The sequence below is a fragment of the Prosopis cineraria genome, unplaced genomic scaffold (assembly GCF_029017545.1).
Source record: "Prosopis cineraria cultivar Desert tree isolate PC_DT_omini unplaced genomic scaffold, ASM2901754v1 PC12, whole genome shotgun sequence".
Lineage (NCBI taxonomy): Eukaryota > Viridiplantae > Streptophyta > Magnoliopsida > Fabales > Fabaceae > Prosopis > Prosopis cineraria.
The window spans coordinates 37,521,366-37,542,350 of NW_026555343.1; the positions used below are offsets into that span (position 1 = coordinate 37,521,366).

General features: G+C 33.7%; 1 protein-coding gene and 1 long non-coding RNA gene across 5 annotated transcripts; one reads left to right on the forward strand and one right to left on the reverse strand.

Annotated features, from left to right (window-relative positions):
* The first annotated feature begins 8,555 nt into the window (after positions 1 to 8,555).
* On the forward strand, positions 8,556 to 20,168 carry LOC129288532 (probable plastidic glucose transporter 3). 4 transcript variants are annotated; one of them, XM_054925157.1, is made up of 15 exons: positions 8,575 to 8,972; positions 9,279 to 9,414; positions 10,162 to 10,255; positions 10,361 to 10,428; positions 10,510 to 10,642; positions 11,448 to 11,547; positions 11,682 to 11,794; positions 11,953 to 12,046; positions 13,054 to 13,207; positions 13,308 to 13,451; positions 13,588 to 13,661; positions 13,869 to 13,957; positions 18,360 to 18,474; positions 19,151 to 19,370; positions 19,942 to 20,168. In XM_054925157.1, exons 1-14 carry the CDS (start codon positions 8,967 to 8,969, stop codon positions 19,337 to 19,339), a joined length of 1,509 nt encoding a protein of 502 aa, XP_054781132.1. In that variant the 5' UTR covers positions 8,575 to 8,966; the 3' UTR covers positions 19,340 to 19,370; positions 19,942 to 20,168. The 4 variants fall into 4 exon arrangements, with proteins under 4 accessions (XP_054781136.1, XP_054781132.1, XP_054781135.1 ...); XM_054925160.1 differs by having other exon boundaries at positions 8,580 to 8,911; XM_054925158.1 differs by lacking the exon at positions 8,575 to 8,972 and adding an exon at positions 8,999 to 9,095.
* LOC129288533 (uncharacterized) lies at positions 15,779 to 18,303 on the reverse strand. The gene is made up of 3 exons (XR_008588019.1): positions 17,858 to 18,303; positions 17,199 to 17,287; positions 15,779 to 16,278 (listed from the first exon to the last, which is right to left on the reverse strand). It is a non-coding gene; the product is annotated as an uncharacterized LOC129288533 (long non-coding RNA).
* Positions 20,169 to 20,985: the final 817 nt, after the last annotated feature.

The following is a 20,985-nucleotide window of genomic DNA, read 5'->3' on the forward strand; positions in this document are numbered from 1 at the left end:
AACCATAGGGTGTCGTACCTCTAATCTAGCCTCCTCATGAATTGGTGGAGATTAGTTAAGTTTGAGTCCCTCGTAGAATAAGTAAGACAATCCCAAATCAGCCATGGAATAAGGGCTACCTCCCGATTCCAATGATCAGTGCCAAGGCAAGTTCCTAATTTTAATAGTCATTGCCAGTACCATGCGGATTTCAACCAATCTACTTTTCTCCTTAAGAGAACTCTCGTCAATGATTATGCTATACACATTTATCACATATTATGCATTTCAAGGATTAATTCATGGCAAATAATCTCATATAACCATATTTAATTACTCCACATAATCAACACATAACACATTACAATTCTTCACCCATAATAACAAATCACAATTAATTTCATAAAATATAAAGGGTGGCATAATCAAAGTTTTCTTTTCAAAACCATTTCGCAAATCAAACACTTTGCCAATATGCATCATTAATTTAAATCATAATTCACATTTCACAAACACAATTAACATTCAACTATAAAGATTAAGTTTTTTTCGGTTACCTCAAACCTTCGAGAGGTTAAAAGTTTAGCCCTCACTATACCAAATTCTCAAAGCTTCAACAAGCTCGAATGGTGATAAAATGAACCTCACTACATCTATACCACAAGAATATCATTTTTGTCTCAATCTTGAGAATTTATCAACATATATCTCCATACACACTATTATATCAAGCCATAGTCACTACCCATTCATACCCAATGGGCTTATTAGATTTTATTAATGTACATTATCATTAATAACACTTCAAACTATCATTAATGCACATAAACCTCTCCCAACTATCACATTTATGTCAATTTTTAGGTCTTAAATGCTCTCATGGACCAACCATTTCCAAAATCATCAATGTGGTATTCTAATACCTTAAACAACTCCTATTATACTCATTTCATCCAATGAAATTAGACCCATATCCCTATAGACTAAAAATCCATCTTTCAACTCAGATCCTACTATAATTGATCATAAATGAGGGAAAGAGAGGAAGAAGAAGGCATGATAAACTTACCTTAGATATTTAGGAGCTTCAATCTATCAACAATAGAAGCCAATGTAATGCCCTAGCAGAGCCTAAGTTGAGCTCTTCGTTTTCCTCTTCTCCTCTTCTTTTGTTCATGCAGAACGTATTTAATTTGTCAGCTTTTGGTCGTGCACTGTGGTACACATTGCCCTTCGCTATGGCACATGGTACAAAGGAGCCCATTGCATTCAAATCTATCTCTATGCACTATGGCAGATTGACCACGCGCCATGGCATGTGGCACAGAGAATAAATCTTCACTTTTTCTTCCTCTTTCTTTACTTGGTGGCCTGCCATCGATTCAGACCCATTTCTAGGGCTGAAATCACAACAATTATGCCAAGTTAAGCCCCTCTGACCATATACCCCATTAACTCACTAATCACCCTCACTATGTTAATAAACCAAGATTAATTTTCCCAATATTACAAGTCGCATTACATCACACACCTCATCTCCATCACTTCCTCTCAGTCTGAGTCTGTCAAACTCATCTCTCATCTTTCTCTAAGGTTTAGAGTCCATCTCGTTGCACACTCGCCATCGCTCATCTCCTCTCAATTTGAGTTTGGCCACCAGAAATGTGCGAAGGTTCAGCTTGTAACATCTTAATTTTTAATTCCTTGATTTAGTAAGATTAATAAGGAAAATTAAGTAAGTTGAGGTGGTGTGTGGCTAAGGAGGTTTAATAATCATGACTAATTGTATTTTAACCTAAATTGTAGGTTTGGTATTAGGTCAGGCCACCCGGGCATCAAAAAAGGAAGAAAAGGAAAAGTTGATGTTGCTGTGTCACATGCCGCAGCATGAAGATTGTCCATCGTGGTGTACAGACACTTTAGATATAAAGAAGGACCTCTTTGTGCCACGTGCTGTGGTGCATTGTGCGTCCGTCACTGTGCATGGTCATTTTTTACCATTTATCATATGCGAACCTAAGACAGAAAAGAGAGAAGAGAAAGACAAGAATGAAGAGGACACACCAAACTCTATTAGGGTTTACTAGTAGACAACATTGGGAGTATTTTGAAGGCTACAAACACCCAAGGTAAGTACCACACTCCTTAATCTCTCCACCTTTTCCACATTTATGAGTTTATGGTTAGGGTTGATAGTGAAAGTGGATTTTCAGCCCTTATAGGTTATGAGTCTGAATTTATTAACTCAAATGGAGTTAACAAGAGTATATTAGAGTATCTAAACTTAGTATAATGAATTTTTGATGTCTTGGGTTGTTGGACATCATTAATATCCAAAATTTGTAATTAATATAGGTGGTTGGAAGATTGTGATTCCATTAATGAGAATTTAATGGTTTGTTAATGCTGTTGGGGACTAAAGATAGACAATAAACCTAATGGATAGGCTCAAACTCATTAAGAGAGAACATTGGGCAATTTAGAAATAGAGGATTAAGGGTTTAAATGCTTGAATTAGTAATGTTGATAAAATTTAACTTGGTTGATTGTAGTTTTAGCTCTTGGTTATCTATTGAATCGGAAAATTCAAGCTTGAAAGCTAGTATATTGAGGGGTAAACCTTTGACCTTTCAAAGGTTTGAGGTAACTAGGGAAACCCTACTTTAGGTAGTTATATATTAATTGATTGTTAAAGGTGAATTGTGAATATTACATGCATGGGATTGATTTTCAATGTGAAACCATGCATTAATTTCAATGAGTGTATGAACATTTGAATGTGTATAATACTATTTTTGGCTTGAAATGCAAAATGTGAAGTCAAGAGGGTTTTCAAACTATGAACATGCTTATGCTTTTGAAAAATGAATGTGATATTATGTAAAGATAATTATGTGATAATGAGAAGTGGATTTTGGAATAAGTAAGAATAATGTTGAGAAAATGATGAGAATATATGCTTGGGTAGCACACGGTCGTAAGCCCAATGTGATTGTTGTGAAAATGAGTAAAAGAAAATGAAAATGTAAAAATGAGTGAGTATTGATTATGGCATGATCAGTGGCAGGAGTTCACCTGGGGATTGAGAGTAGAGAAAAATCTATATGGTATTTAGGTTGCCCTCTACTGCATAAGGGTATAGCTTTGTCCCACAGTTTGTCGAGAGACTGTCCTATAGTTTGTTAAGGGATTAAAACCTAGCTATCTTCACTGGTTTAATAAGAAGAATAGTTTATGGTATGAGACACCCCAGAGATTTGAGAATGGGGAAAGCTGTGGTTCGAGAGTGACTTATGTAATCTTTGGCCAGGATACACCTCATGATTGGTAAGCTTGGGTAGTCTAGTCACACAAACAGAGCCCTAATAAGTGTTATAGCCCATGGTTTTGATATGAGGAAATAAGGAGGATATAAGGTTAGTTGATCATTGTCTAAATAAGTAAATATATGACATGTCACATGTATTGAGTTATGGTAAGTCACGTGAATAATGGGTTATGGTCACATATATGAGAATATGATGACAATATACTTAATATATGTGAGATAAAGAAGTTATTAAATGAATAATGACAAGTTATGATATGTGTGAGCATGTTTTACTTACTAGGTTTCATATGCATGTGCTTATTTTATAATTGATATATAACGACATAAGGTGGGTTTTTATCTTGGTTACTAAGTGGCTAGACTCATCCTTTCCATTTAACACTTTTCAGGCTCTAGCTTTGGTGTTAAGAGGGAGAAGGCTCAGGAGGCTAGGAATTAGCATATTCCTACTGTATGCCTCTAGTTTATATTTATTTTATGTAATAGTATATGATGATTATCAATTTTAGGTTGCATGCCACTACACTTGCACTATTTTGTTATTGAAAATGTCTATTTTGTATTTTGGGCCTTGAGTATTTGTGTATGTTGATATATATGTTTATAAGGTTAAAATACTAGTGCAAGTGTAGAAATGAAGATTTGAATGCGTTTTGATTGATTTGGGCAAAATGTTATGCCAATCTACCTCCCTTTCTGTTTTTGGTAAAATAGAGTTGAGGAGTGAATTTTTGTTATACTATTGTTTTAATGTTTATGATGTGTTGTACTAGTAGTCCTAGGTTCAATGGACATAGTCTAGGTTTAGGAAAGGCTTTTGGAACATGTTGAGGGTTTTGGACACCCATTTTATGTGAAAGTTATGAAAAGTGGTTAAAATGCGTTTAGGTATCAAACTTCCTAGTGTGATTTGTTTTGAAAGTGAAACCTATGCCTTCAGCTAGTTCATGTAAAGAGCTTTCTGTAGACATTTAGATCATGTTATTTGGATGTCGGACAGAGAATTAAAGCGCATTAGAAGTTCTCCGATTCTGTTGTCAAATGATAGCAGAATCTGCTGAATTTTCGTGTAACACGCCTCGGTGCATGGCACTCAAGCCGTGGAGTGTGGCACGAAGAGTAACACGTCACGACACAGTGTGTACAAGCCACGACGTACTGCTCTATCACAAATTAAGAGAGTTGTTTTTCACTTTTTTCAACTTCTTTTACTCTTCTGAGGTATCTCATCCTTCTGAAACTTGTTTATACTTTGTTATAAAGGATTTTAATTGATTTTAAACTCATTGTTATTTAGAAAAATTTGGATCCCTTGCTTTTAAATTAAACCTTGGTAATCATTTTTTGAATTAATCCTTAGATTATATGGGTTATATTAGTTAATTGTGTTTAGTGAAGTGAGAATATTACACAACTCATCACACATACTCATCGCATTGTCGCACAGCTCGCCCATCTATCTCAGGTTTGATGCCACATGCACATTCATCGCTTCCAACCACTTATCTTTGATTGCACATTGTCGCATATCGTTATTTCATTCAGTTCAGTCTAGACTCATCCAGGCTCATAGATTTCTTCAAGCAACAGTCTATGGCAGCTCTCATTAGCATCTTCCTTGATTAGTCATTGAGGAAGTTTGGAATGGACAACTGAACTTTCTCTAGAGTTCTTTAAGGGAGATGACACTTTAACTTGAGTTTCCTTATATTCTTTCCAGTCAATTCTATTGCAATTTGCCTCTGATTTCTCTAATTTTATTATTGCTATTAACTTGATGATTCAGTTTTGATTAGATGGAATTTTTTTAGCTGATTTCATTCCTTCAAGAGACTTGGATGCTATAATTTGATTCTTTAATTAGATGATGCACACTATATGTTTGAATTTATGCTTCAATGGTTATTGTTGTGTAAATGCTAATCCGTTCAATCCTTATGGTAATGTCTGAATTATTTAGCTTTTGTTTAGTATTAAATCGAAGTTAATTGCTTAATTCTTGATTGATTCTAAGTGTAAGGACATGGTCAAGGCAAGGGAAGGTCTAATTCTTGAGTCAAGTCATTATTTGGCATAATTTTTATAGAGATTGTGTTTTGATCTAAGCCATAATCACCTAGTCCTAATGAAAATTAAGCATTTTACTTAATGTCAACTGAGTTGCAAGAACCAAATGAATTGAACTTAGGATTCTATGATGATGAAAGTGGATTCAAACTTTGAAGAACTCACTTGTTTTCTTGGTTAAATTAATCTTACTTCATTCTACATTTTTCATATAAAATTTAGAAAAACCAAAAATACTCTTCTTCTTGATTTTTGTCAAACTAATAGTAACTTTTGGTTGTAAAATGGTTTATGAATTGAACTTTGTTATTTAAGCTTTCTCTCTTGGGATTCTAATAACCTAGGGTGTACTCAACTATGTTCTAGTTTCTTTATGATACAACTTAGGGCTTTTCAAGGTCAAAGGAGGTTTTTTTCCATGAAATCTTTTTAAATCCACATTAATGAAGATTTCTAATTTGTATGGATACATGTTACATGTTTGCTTATATGTCTCGTACACTGTTATTTGTGTGAAGAGACAGATTATTTTTTTAGTAGGCTAGTGGGTTGTTCTACAATCTTAATTTGTTCCTATTTACTACAGGTGACATGGAATTTAAACAGAATAAATTTATGCCTGTTGATAAATTGTGACTGCTAATTCTTATATAAACATTGTAAGTTTGTTTCTGCTAACTTCCTAATTTATATAGAGATCTGTAACAAACTTGTTACATGTTTAAGTACCTGACTTTTAATATCCATCTATCATGATTGATACATTTTTTGTTGTGAACATTTTTATAGGTTGAGCTTTGCAATGAAGATGAGTTTCTAGTGCTAGCATTTAATGGAATATGGCATGCTTCTTAAAGTCTTATGCTTTCATACGTTGGCATTTATTGGATATTTATGATGTAAATGGGATAATAGTAAATACAAATGGATAAAGTCAGTTCTGACTCATTTCTTTAAGGATTTAACCAGGTTATGATAGCCTATTATGACAAGTAATCTTATAGCATCATAAGTAATCTTAAAGTCAATTCTGTGCTTCAATGTTGTTGCCTTATTGGTTCTTCTTTGTGGTTTCATTCGTTGCCTTGGTGTTGGATCACATATTTCTATACTTCAATGTTCGCTATCCTATTTTTAAGTATCTTATGAGTTAGTAAGATGAATATTCATTTATGTGGTTTCATATAATTTATTTTAGACAAGAAAATATATCTAGAATGACTAAGGAAGCTAAAATTTGTTTGATTAAAATTAATCATATATTAAACAATTGACTTTACAATGTCAACTACAGAATGTAGTGCTATTCTGACCAGCAAAAGCAAAACTAAATATCCAAAAGAAAAATAAATATTATTGGCATTAACATTTTAGTTTGGGATATTTGATGCTACCAACAGTACTAAGAAATGAAGACTCTTAACAAACCCCAGTCCAGCGCTACATGAATGTCTCATTTGGTTACTTTAAAGCTAGAGTTCAAAATGCTAATTTTAGAGTATCTAACTTTATGTTTCTTGAGTTAAAAATGTTTCCTTGTTGGTGATTTACGAAAGTATTAACCTTTAAAGTATTAAGTTTCATATTTTCATTATTCATCTTTTCTTATAAGTTTTCACAATGTAAATTTTGCATAGGGATACTCATGGACTTTATAAAGAGAGATGCTCTTACCATTTCTTTCTTCATTGATTGTAATATGTTGCTCTTCATTTTCATTGTTGTCTAAGCTGACATTCTCATACATAGGAGGAGCATTTAAGTCCAAGAAAATTGTGTTGCTGTCCCCATTGTCTTCCTCATTCACTAGAGCATTTAAATCAAAGGAAAGGGAGCACTTTTTTATGGTGGAAAACTGCACATTCTATGCCTCTGTTTTTTTTTTTGTCAATTCTATTGTTTGTCTTCCTCTTAAAGGGATATTTCTTTCCCAAAAATCCCTTATCAATAATTTTAAGCTCTCGCCAGAAAAATGAACTACTTTTTCACTGTAAAAGTCCCATGTCCTATCTGACAAAGTATGAGAGAGAAACATTGAAAAATAATATTATATTGACTAGTTGTATTTCTTGCTTTTTTCATTTTGAGGGTTAGTTTTGGAATTTCATCCACAATTATTCTATGTACTTTTGTTGCATTAATATTTATGAGGTTGGTAAAAATGACTTATAAAAAAGACTGGAGGGAATAGATGTTATAGTTTCACTACTATTTTGATCTGGAAAATATTACATTAGGCTTTAGAGTAAGAAATAAAAAATCAAACCAATCATCGAATGGGTGAAATATTGGTTTAAAAGTTAATAGACAAAATCATAATCAAATTGTGATTAATCTGGTCATGACCAAATTATTTCATTAAATTAATCAAAAGCATTTTTAATGGTGTGTCAAATTCAACCAATCTGAATTGACTTGAATTTTAATACTATGCTTTAAAGAGTTGAGATTTTTTTTTCCATCAAAGAAAGTAAAGAGTCATAAGTTAATATAACAATACTTGATTTAATACAATTCTCGCATTTGAGAAGAAATTGATAGTTCATGTATATTTCATCTAAATTATAATATATGACATTTTTTAAAAATTTTGTTTAATTTAAAATACAAGGCATTTGATTAGGTTTTATATATTTTTTCAATCATACCTAAACTTTATTATATTTCACTCAAATAATTAATGAAAATGTTTTAAATAAATCAAATATTATATATTTTACTCAAAAATACATTGAAAAGATGTGCAATTTTTTTAAATAAGATTTTAACTATTTTTTTAGAAATATAAATTAAATTAAAAATAATTTATATTGTAATTGAAAGAAAGTAAATGATTTTTTTAAGCCTAGAAGAGGATGTAAATGATCTCGTAGGCTATGAATTAACATTTTTTTGATACTTAAAATTTAATATTACCAAAATCAGGCAAATGTGTTAATGAGGGGAAAAAGTAACAGTTAAAAAAACTAAAAAAGCACCAACTTTGAGACAGCATCGTAATCATAACTTAATGTTTATGCTAAATCTATGGCGGATTCTCCCCTATGGACATGTGGCGATACTATCAAGTCTCAACTGTTATGGTCTCATGGAACACCACTGACAGAGATACAGTTGGAGAAGGAGCAAGAAGCCTACGGTACACTCGAACGCATCATATAATTACTCGTCATCTTCCTCGCACAGGTGTTGGCCACAGAGAGCTCTCTGCCTAATAACGCCACTAATACGTTTGGTTGCGTAGTGGCATGACATTACATTGCTTCTTCCCTAAATCTCTGAATGCCCAAGTGCGTATAGTACCCCTCTGTGATATGAGAAAAACGGTCTTTGCAATCTTCGCTTTTGATTTCTTCAAGTTAACACTGACGCCGCTCCTTAGCATTCTGCTCATTTTAGCCTTTCGGGCCCGCTATCTCATTCACTTCTTTTTCTCATCATCGTCTTTCGCACGCGCTTTTTGGATTCAATCGCATCGCTTTCTTTCGATCTCTGCATTTAAAACGCCATTACAAGTCTCCACCACAGAGGAAGGTACTCGATTTTTCAAATCTCTTGCTCCCTTCCTCCCCTTCGAGTATATAAATCAATGCAGGTAGTTACGGATGTATGTGGGCGTGGAGTTTTTCTCTTTACGTTTGCATTTGCATTTTCACTTTTTTGTGATTATTGGGAGAGGTTTTCCGATTTGTATGTCTTACTATTTTGAACAAAAATGGTGAGTTTCGGTTTTTACCTGGTTTGAGAAATGAGGATAAATGCTAAACCATCGAGTTCCCCTGTTTTTCCCGTGCGATCAAAATGTTGTGGAGTGTCAGATCTAAAAAATTAGTCTCTCCGTACAGCTGGTTGTTTACTATAACTTAGAACTACATGATTGCTGTTTGTTCTTTTGATGCAGTCAGGGGAAGGTTTTTCTCTTGCTGGGTTTGGAAAAGGTTTGCACCATTTCGACATGAGGGGACGACTTATTGATCCGTATAAGCGAGTGGCATCCAAGGATCACATAATTTCATATGACAAAGAAGAAAACCCAGGTACCTTTCAGTTGTTACTGTGTTTTTAAAGCATATGTTGATCGTTTGTGTTTTTTCAGACGTTAATAAAATTAGATGCATCTGTTTTAGGGAACAAATTCAAATTGGGAAATTTTGATTTTTTTTTATTACATCTTACAGTTTTGAGCCCTTGCACTTTACCTAAACCTTGCCACTCTTGATTTTATGATATTGTGATTATTTATCAGTGATAAACATGGTTAGAAAACCAGAGTTGAATATGGCAGCTTAAATGAACTTTTGGGGTTAGTATAGAAAATGGATAAATAAAGACCGGCAATTCAACAAAATATTGTTAAATCTTTTTATATATTTTCCTGAAAATGCGTGCTAACAGATATATATTAGTTTGGTACATACGTATGCTGATGAGAATTAATTTCAAAGTACTCTCAAGTTTGATGTACACTGACAATTCATCATGTTTGTGAGCTTCTGATTTTTAATTTGAAATAGATACAAGCAACGTGCACCCATACCCGTAAGATTAGAAAACGAGGTTAGTCAGACCTTCTATATTTAGGGAAGTCTATGTAACAAGTCTACAAACTTTTTGAGCTTCTGGGTCATCTACTCTGTTGTCCCAGTTTCGCATTTTTCCTTCAATAGGAGTGAAAATTTTGAACATCTGCATCTTTTTCTCTATCTTGTTCATGAATACCAATTAGAAATTTTGTTCTCATGATATTGTTACTAATGGAAGAATTTCACTTTTCATGGCTTCAGTACGTTTACTGAATGGAAAACCTTCTTGGAAGCGCTCATTGTGGCATGTATTAGTGGCCTCCATTTCTTCATTTTTATATGGCTACCATCTTGGGTGCGTCTCACTCTGATTCTCTGGTTGATCTTCATTCTTCTTATGTCCTGTAATTTATGCGGGAAAATATTATTAGCTTTAATTGTTTTGCTGATTCTAATGCAGAGTAGTCAATGAAACCTTAGAGAGCATTTCTATAGACCTTGGATTTAGAGGGAATACCATGGCTGAAGGTACTCTATCTAGTTGACATTAAATCTTTTATCTTGTTCTGTGGATCTAAAATATGTCCTTTCCTGCTGTATTTGATTAAGGTCTGGTTGTAAGTACATCTTTGGGTGGCGCTTTTGTTGGATCTCTATTCAGTGGTTGGGTTGCAGATGGGGTTGGACGTCGAAGGGCATTCCAGTTATGTGCTTTGCCTATGATCATTGGGGCATCAATGAGGTATCTACTGCGTTATCGCAAATTAAATTTTTACCTGTATATTTGAAGAATATTGTGATCTTGTTCTATAAGACATAAATAAATAAGCCTTTGAAAGAAAGTGAAAAACCCATACTTCTTTGATGGGAAATTATGGAAGACTTACTATAGAAGGAAATTGATTTACATCATGTTTTAATTACTTTTTGTATGTTTAGTTTATTTAGTTGACAGGGCAACTGGATTGTTTCCTGCCTGAGAAGGAAGCATTGGCAAATGCGTTCTTATATGTAGCTCAATGCATTTTGGAAAGAGACTTCTTTTGATGATTGTAATTGCATTTTGCTTGCTGCGATATTATTCAGAGAGCTAAGCCTCCTCTCCCTCTTGTTCTTCTGTCTCTCCCTCTCTGCTTCCTTATCTCTCCCCCTTTCATCTTCCTGCATTGCATAATTCTTATTAACATTAAATACACTCAAGCCTCCTTTTCAAACCCCCCCTTAATTTACTTGTTTTTGCTCAGTGAAAAATTGGGTGATCATTGAATTTAGCTCCATTTACTTTTTAGTTGACGCAAGCTTTGTCCAGATTGTCTCTGCATTCAAGCTGAGCACTTCTTTGTCTATCTGCAAATTTTGTTTTTCATGTTGTTTTTAATAATCATTGTCATGAAATAGTAGGAATTCTCTATTCAAATGTACTCTTTCTCATATATGTCTTAAAGTTCTCTTGCTTAGAGCTGTCCAAATTAATGCCTTCTTACTCCAAGCTGTCCTTCTATATTGAATAAGTTATAAAGCTACAAACTAATGAATTCATACTGCAGTGCAACAACAAAAAGCCTGTGGGGTATGCTTTTGGGAAGGTTATTTGTTGGCACTGGAATGGGACTCGGCCCACCTGTTACAGCTCTTTACGTGGCTGAGGTATATATAAACGATGATAGCATCAAAATTTTCTTTATCTACATTATGAGATCGCATTATTTTTCAATTGTAAAGATCTTTTTAAATTTATTTTTGGGCCAAATACTTACCATGAATCCTATTGCAATTTATAGGTGTCACCCACAGCTGTAAGGGGTGCTTTTGGTAGCATAACTCAAATCGCAACATGTTTTGGACTTATGGGCGCTCTATTTATTGGATTCCCATCCAAAGAATTAGTGGGTTGGTATGGAATGTTAAATGGACTAACTGAAGCTGATGGATGTGTGTGTTTGAAGATCTTATGGATATATTTTTACTGTAGAGTTATCAATTAATCTGTGTTTTCTTAATTTCCTTGATTTGAAGCTGTATTTTTTAAAGGTAATTATGTGATATGATCAGGTGGCGGATTTGTTTCTGGGTATCTGCCATTCCTGCTGCAATACTGGCCTTTTTCATGGAGTTCTGTGCTGAGAGTCCTCATTGGCTTTATAAGGTTATCTACTCATTTAATTTATACATAACTTAAGTTCTGCACAAACTTGGCCATCACAACATGCTTTAATGTATATTATTTGATCCTTATAGGGGGTATCATTGATTGAGTGAAATGAAGTATAAAATTTTGGTCCTCATCACTGCTTATAGATGTTTAAGCATGAGATTTATCAAGTATATTGCCTGGATAGATTAGACAGATAGCTTCAGAGGGAGAGGTGGTGACACAATCAGTCATAATTGCTGGATCTATGGGAAGTTAATTGTTGATAGAGTACAATAGTATTGTGTGGTCAATGTAATGAACTTTACTTAATAAGATAAAACTTGTTGTTGTTGTTGTTTATTTTATCTGTGGAGAATATTTTGATTTGTGACTGTGCTGCGATAACCTTAATTACATGGGATCAGAGTTTCAATAATCCATTTCATAACATCATATATGAGACAAAACTTTTGCTGTGTTGGAATTGGAGCATATCTGTTAGCTTCATGTATATAGAAGCCATTGTATAGCTCATAGCCTCGCAAGGACTAGTGATGAATTAGATAGTGATATTTATTTCTTTGATAAAAAAAAAAAAAAAACCACCCTTCTGGGTCTGGCAATGGTAGTTGATGAAATATCTTATTACTGTCTGCTTGTCTTTGTACTTTTTTTAAGTTTGTAATGATATTATCCCTTTCCGTTTAAAAATATATACATCTTGATATGATGTTGTTCGAAGGCATTATTACCTTTGATCATGCAAAAGAATGAGATTCTCTCTCCTTGCATCTCTTTTCATAACTTTGCACTCTCAGTATGTTTAACACCCCCTAAACAAATTAAATATTCAATAAACATTATTGATATCTCGTTTTAGAACATTATTGGGCTAGCAGGACTACCATGGCAGGCACATCCCTTTTGGCTTTATTTTTTTCCATATGTACTTCTTATTTATTTGATTGGTTAAGGTTATTTGTCTATCCTGGCACTTATAATTTTTTGAATTTGTTCAGAGGGGAAGAAGCAATGAGGCTGAAGTAGAATTTGAGAAGCTCTTGGGAGGGATACACGTGAAACCTGCAATGACCGAACTGTTAAGGACTGGCAGAGATGATGAGACTGATAAGGTGAAATTTTCAGAATTACTCTATGGCCGTCATTCCAAAGGTACATATTTTATTTTATTTATTTTTTTTTTTTAGTTTGTTTGTACAACATGGTTTCTTATAGATAATTGCTTGATAGTTAATGAGTTATGCTTTTGCAGTGATGTTCATTGGATCTACGCTTTTTGCTTTACAGCAGCTATCTGGCATAAATGCCATTTTTTATTTCTCTTCGACGGTCTTTAAAACCTTTGGTATTCCATCTGGTCTTGCAAACACATGCGTAGGAATTTGCAATTTACTGGGTATGTATTTGTTTTAGTCCAAAGTACTTTCACTACTTTCATGGTAATTGTTGTATTTCACCTAGTGAGATAAGGCTTGTTGTTGTTGTTGTTGATTATTGTTGTATTTGACTAACCATGTTGTCTGTAACTTTAGGGTCAGTTCTTGCAATGATTCTAATGGATAAACTTGGAAGGAAAGCGCTTCTCCTGGGGAGCTTTCTGGGCATGGTATGGCAACAAAACTGGATATCAGAATATTGCTGAAACTATATTTTCAAAAATTGAATATTAGTATAATTTTATTATAATTTTCTGGCTCATGCATATTATACTATTACCAAGTTTTATTCATCTCCGAGTGTTAATTTTCCCATATAATTTGACTTTAGGTCATGAGAACCATATCATCTGACCTTACTCTTTTTGTTGGTTTAGGCGGTGTCAATGGGTCTCCAGGTTATTGCTGCAAGTTCTTTGGCATCAGGGTCTGAAGCAATGTATTTATCTGTTGGTGGCATGTTGACGTGAGTGATCAGAAAACTTTACCTCTAATTGTGCAGTAAAAAAGAGTAAATCAATCTTCAGAAATCATACGTTAAATTAAAAAAAATGAAAAAGAGCAACAGGAAAACATAATGGCAGCAAGATGAAAATTGATTTCCTATTCATGGGATAAGTAATTGATTGTGTGTATTAGTAAGCGGTAAGTATATAATTAATCTCTTGCTTGATACAAGGTGAAGAAGCATAGGGCAACCCATCTAATGTGAGCTTGTGTTAATGATAGAAACAGTTCTTATTCTTTAACCTGAAAGGGGTTGCTGCACGGATGTCTGCATTCTGCGTGTGAATCTAAAATATTACCTCTTTATGCCACCAATTTCCTATAAGATCTCTACAAATTATTTTCAGAAACAATTGAAAAGGATAGTGTAATTACTCTCCTTTCCCTTGAGAAATGTTTAAATTACAGCCTTTTCCTTCTGATATACATTCTTTTATTGAAAAATTAGCATGAAAAGATATATCTTTCAATTCTTTTCAGTGATTAACTTTGTGCTGACAACTATTTTTTATTTTTTTGAATAATACTAAACTCAGACTAAAGTCAAGCAAATAACAAAATAGTCATAGTTTGTCAGAGGGGAAGACAGTACATGTAATTTGTTTTATTTTAGAACATAGTTTATGTTTTTCAAATATGTATTTTAATGCTTGTTATTTTATATGAATAACAGATAATAGATTTAAGAGTATTTTGGTCAGAACGAGCACAGTTATGGGAAGGGAATGTAAATTTTCAAATGAAGGGGAGGAACATGTAATTTGGACATCTCTTGTAAGGCCTGTAACACTTGCCCCGAGTGTTATCCAAAAATCACATAATTCAAATAAATTATGTGTGGTTAAGGAGTTGATCCTCTAACAAATGTAATATTTGCCTCGAGTGCTATTCAAAAATCACATAATTCAAATAAACTAAGTGTGGTTAAGGAGTTGATCCTCTAACCAACTTAAGAAATAAATCATTTAAAACCTTAAAAAAAAATTATTGGTTCTACCTATAGCGCACGGAAGCAAGCTAGACAAAAGTATAATAAAAAGATGCTGTCATGACAGTAATTTAGGGCCAACTTCCGGGAGGCGCCGTTCCATTATTCGACCGCCGATCGAAGTGATTTTAAAACTCACACGTCACATTCAAAGGGTACTATAAGTGTACCAAATTTTAAAAAGATATAACGGTCGGATTAAAAATTAGACATGTTAAAAGATTGGCTATTTTTGCTGTCACAGCACCTCCGGACAAACTTTTGGGGTGCACCATTTCATCATCAGACTTCCGATCGGAGCGATTCCAAAGCCCACATGTCACTTTTAAATAGTACTATTAGCATACCAAATTTTGGAAAGATCCAATGGATGGATTAAATTTCGTGCATGTTTCAACATTAACATATGTTGCTGTCATAGCACCTTTGCTGCCATGACAGTTCCTCCGGACCAAATTTTGGAGTGCGCCGTTCTCTGTCCGATATCCGATCAAAGTGATTCCAAAACCCACACGAAGCTTATAAAAGATTTTACTTGTGACTCAAATTTTAGAAAAATCCAACGGTCGGATTAAGATTTGGACACCCGGATGCAAAAGTGCAGGTTTTTGGTAAAAATCATTTTCAAAATTGTCCAAATCTCATCCTAATGGTCACAAACTTGTGGGAATACTTTGGACACATCAAATAGGACTAAAAACACCTAATAGAACATTTAAATGGTAGAAAAACCCTTTATTCCAAAATTTGACCACTTGGGTGCTATTTCCCAAAATGAACCCTAAACCCCCAAAATGCACAAATCACACAAGAGTGGCCAAAAACTATTCCAAATATCATATACACATATGAATATACACGCTAAACATTTTCACTTGGCTCAAAGATCTCTGTGGGGCCCACGCACCCACTCTCTCTGTCCAAGGTATATGTTTACCCATAACACATCATTTGCAATGCAACCATTTTGCATTTGCTTGTGGAATCACATATATATCAAAATAAACATTTGCTTGTAGTGAAAACTTGGTCTACTAAATAAATCTATCAAAACCACACACCATAGCCAAGTTTTCTAGCTACAAGTCTACAAGCAGACAAAAATTCATACACAAGCCATACAATCCACACATACTCACGCACATATACATGAGCATATCCTACTGGCACCCTAATCCTAAATACATTACAATAGATTTGCTCAAAAGAAAAGGGTTGCAGTTCTTTACAATTCACAAACAACCCCTAGCTCTGCTCCTTTCCCTGTCCTCCATTGATTCCTTCGCTTGGACCTAGAATATTGAAAAGAAAGGGGTGAGATAACCACAGTCTCAGTAACAGAGAAATCTACATTGATTATTACAAAGCAAGCCATAATCGAATAAATGAATAATAAATTCAACATAGTATAATTTAGCCATTTAAAATGCATGAATGCATGATCTAGGTCGGTATGGCCTTTTATGACTAACAGAATGCCCCCTGGCACTCTTTAACTCGCGGGTAAACCTTATACCTACTTGTACCTTCACAGGCACAAAACATAATCTAAAGCATGATCTAATCTACCGAACTGCCTATGCCCCTTCGACGTGAATCCTGAGCAGTCAAAGCTAACTCTCTCCCAGAGCCAGCCCGACTTACTCTTCATGTGAGGGCTACCTTGGCCTAAGCACTCAACCTCACACTTCATATGTCGGATTCCCTCCCCCACTAAGAGGTGTCGAATACTCAATACACTAACCACTTTAATGCACTGAGCCCATAATACGTAAGGCAATATTGAGTACTGGCAGTGTGCCATGGAATATCAAAAGTCCACACCTTCTCATTGGTGAACTCCCACCGAAATCATGCCTTTTATTCGTGTCTACCTTTTCCGAGTATTGACCACTTCAACACTCTAAGGTAGTATAACATTTATAAATATCCCTTAAACGATTCTTTAGCCTATTTAAGGTACCTTACTTAGTTACACTTCATTAAGTGCAACTTCTATTCCTTATGATTAAAATACATGTAAACAAATCTCATTTCCATAAAAACATTGTTAAACAATTAGAAAATATATTTGCACTATAATCAAAGTAGTACCTCATAACCCCTTATAAAGCACATTTAATCTTTTAAAATATGTAATGCATGATAGCTAATAATATTTATTCAAAAATAGCTAAAACAAAGTAATAAGAAATATAAATTTCCCTGTTACCTTAATCCTTTGGTACCAAAAGGGTTCCTCTTGTACAAAATAGGGCTCGGCTTATTCCTTAACTTCCGAACAAATTCCACCAACAATTCCTACAACATATAAGTAATCCACATCCCTTATCATGTCAAATAGCATTAATAAAGACTATAACTCATACCACATAACTTGGGTCTATGAGCCATAATCCATCCCAATGGTCCATATATTAAACGAACCATTCACATAGTATCACTTAACCACCAAAACCATTTATTAACCATCACTAGGCTAATTTCCAATTTATATAATTTTTAATCAATTAAAAACATTCACTTAGTGTCACCAACTTTTACCATTAGCCCTTATAATGAAAACCAAACCTTAATTTAAATCTTTTTGGGCTCAAATAGCAAAATTATAACTAAATCAATAAGCTTAAACCATTGAGGAGCAAAACCCAATCTCTCAGGGTTTAATTCGTGCCCAAAACACCTCTTTTCATCCAATTATCCACTCAAAATATTAGATCACTATACAGAAACTCAAAACAGTCTCCCTAGGATCCAAAGAAACAAAAGCTTACAAGAATAAAGCCTTTGGGATCAAAATTCACAAATTTTCTCTTCCAAAAATTGAGAAAAACAAAGAAGAAGGAAAGAGGATTGAAGTATGGAGTTTACCTATCGCGTAGTCGAGGTCGCAACGGCCGCAGAGCCTCCTAGATCTGAGCCTAACTCCCTCTCTTTCTCCTTTCTTCTTCCTCTCTCTCTCTCACGCGTTTCCTTTCTTTTTCTTGTTTCATTTCTATGTTTTCTGCGTCTGTTTTCCCCTTAAAAAGGCTGATATAAGACTTTGGGGAAAATTACAAGAAATGGCCCAACATTTTTTATTATAGCACAAAAGCCCAGGTCAACTTTGGTAATTTTTCTCATAGTTAAAAATCAAATAAAACCAAACTTTTGTTGAGAAAAATTCAAATTCTGGACCTCTATCAAATTATTCTAAATTTTAATTTAATTATAGATATTTTATTTTATTTTTTTAAAACTAAATTTGAGTCTTAAAATTTTTGGGATGTTACAAGGCCGAAGTGTAATATACTAAAATAAATAAATATCTATTCAAACTCTTAGAAAATCATTTTTCATGATAGGGTTGCTAAAAGTGGAATGGATAATGCAGGTTTGTCTTCACATTTGCCATGGGTGCTGGTCCCGTACCTTGTCTTCTCCTATCAGAAATACTACCTAGCAGGATCAGGGCAAAGGCATTGGCAATTTGCTTAGCTGTACATTGGGTAATTCTTTTGAATTTGTTCCTGGTTAATGCTTTTAGGGGACAATTGGTCATTGTTTCTATTTCTATTTTTTTCTTTTGACAACTGTTGACTTTGTTCTACAATCTCACGAGATTAGAATCTGCTTTATAATGTTTCCCCTTGCTGCATTTTCCTTTACCATATTCAATTTGGATTGATCCGCTAGCCATGTTTATAATAGGAGAGTTTCTAAACTAACTTCCACTGACATTATTCCTGGGAGTGTTTTAAATTTTTTATGGTTCCTTTGTGTCTGTGAGCTAAGCATATGTATCAGATAATTGGTAATCTAACGCTGTATATCACTGTATGGATGTTGAGATGGTTATTAATTTGAGTCTTGATAATCCCTTTGTGACATGTATAGTTCTGTTTGAATTTCATGGCTCATGTATTAGTTTCATGGCTCATGCAAGTATGGTGGTGGAAAATAAAATGTGTTAGGGAAATTGTATACTTTCTTAGTAGAACATGCTGACATCTTTTTCTACATTTATCTGGCTTTACGTCGACTAAAATGTGTATGTATCAAAGAAGTTGTGGTGATTTGGACTCGTATTATGTTCTTTCTTCTTTCTCTTCTCTATCCCCAGTTCACTTTCTTGTCCAGCGGAACCAAGTTCACTGACATTGGTGATGCATTTTTCTTGAACAGATGATCAATTTCTTTGTTGGTCTGCTATTTTTGCGCTTACTGGAACAACTTGGAGCACAACTCCTGTATACTATATTTGGTGCATTCTGTCTGGCGACAGTGATATTTGTGAAGAGAAATGTTGTGGAAACGAAAGGAAAGTCACTCCAAGAAATTGAAGTTGCACTTCTTTCACAAGAAGCAGCATAGACGGACTTAAAGAGAATCTAAGATGGATGAGGTATATTCATATTGGGCTTTCTTTTTTTTAACCAAAAAACACTTGCCTTTTTCTCACATCAATAACAAGGTCAACACAAAAACTAAAGATCCTAATTGGAAGTCCATAAATAGCTTTATTATAGCACACTATCTCACAAGAAAATCCTTTGGACTTGAAGTGTGTGTGTATTGCTGTGAGCTCTAAACCAAATTTTTAGAGGTTTCAATTAAGGATCGCTTGAAAAGTTTCAAGTTTTTAAGTGCAGATCAATGGATAGCATTTTACAATGGCTTCAATTGAATTTTTGTGGCGATGGAATGGTATCAGCTGAAAGCCTTTGTGCTGAATGCAACAGTCCACCCAAAAAAAAAAAAAAATAGAAGTCATGCCATTCAGAGATATTTGGTTTGAATGTGTTCGTCAACTGAAAATGTGTGTCTCTATTGCTGTATTGTATTGGTCTACTGACTTCTCAAACCTTGAAAAAAAAAGAAAAGAAAAGAAAAGAAAAGAAAGAAACCAGACGAGAAAGGATTAATAGAAGATATTTTATGTTAGGATTGATGCTATATATTTCTCTGTTTTGCAGGGAATGTTCTGGTTCTAGCCCATGCATACGTCCTCTTGGAAGTGTCACAATATAGAGCGTTGTGCTATTAATAGCTTACTAAAAGGCCTCTGTAAATTTGAGTGCTTTCCCCCTCTTCATTTTGTTATGTTTCTTCTCAAAGGTAAGATTGGTGTGCACATTGTGATTGATGGATGATCTTTAAGGACGATTATAGCTACATGATTGATATCAAAATTTTGACTTTACATGGACGTGTGCAATGACATCTATCAACCAAAGTTTATTTTGAATCAAATCAAACGAGACTAAACAAATAAAATAAAATCAGGAATTATGTGATCTATATTATAAAAATAAGGAAAAACAAAACTTTTGATCTCTATACTTTGCTCGTGTTTTGCTAGAGGTTCTTGTACTTTTTTCTGTGTGCTAGGTCCATACACTTTCATTTTTTAGTATTTTAGGTCTCTAAATGAACAAAGTGAAGAGATTTAGAATATTGAAAAATGAAAGTGTAAAGACTTATAATATCAAAAAAAAATACAAGGATTTATAGTAAAATATAAGTAAAATGTAGAGATTAAAAGTTATGTTTTCTTTAAAAATAAAGAAAATGTGAGAAATAATCATCTTTTTAATTAATAAAAATGAGCATCAATTTTGGAAGTTAAGAATGGTAAATTCAAGTCAAAAAGTTAAATAAAAAAAAGAGAGATAATATTCTTTTCTTTAAAAAAAATTCTCCCACTTATTTGCTAAGATAAATGAAGTTCACTTAAATTTGTAATTTTCAACTTGAGAGGATCCATGCTCAAAACCATAGAAATAACTCAATAAGATTTTTCAAAACTATGCTACAACATTACTTGCATTTGAGAAAGAACTGTAAAAATGACGCGCACATAAAAGATTAATTTATGAAGTAACTCGATGAGAAATATATTAGCAATAAGCCAAAGTGATCAAATTAAATACATATAGTATCAAAATAAACAAAAACACTAAATTTTAATATGAATAAAATTTTTTTATTTAAAAATGGAGAAAATACTTAATATATAT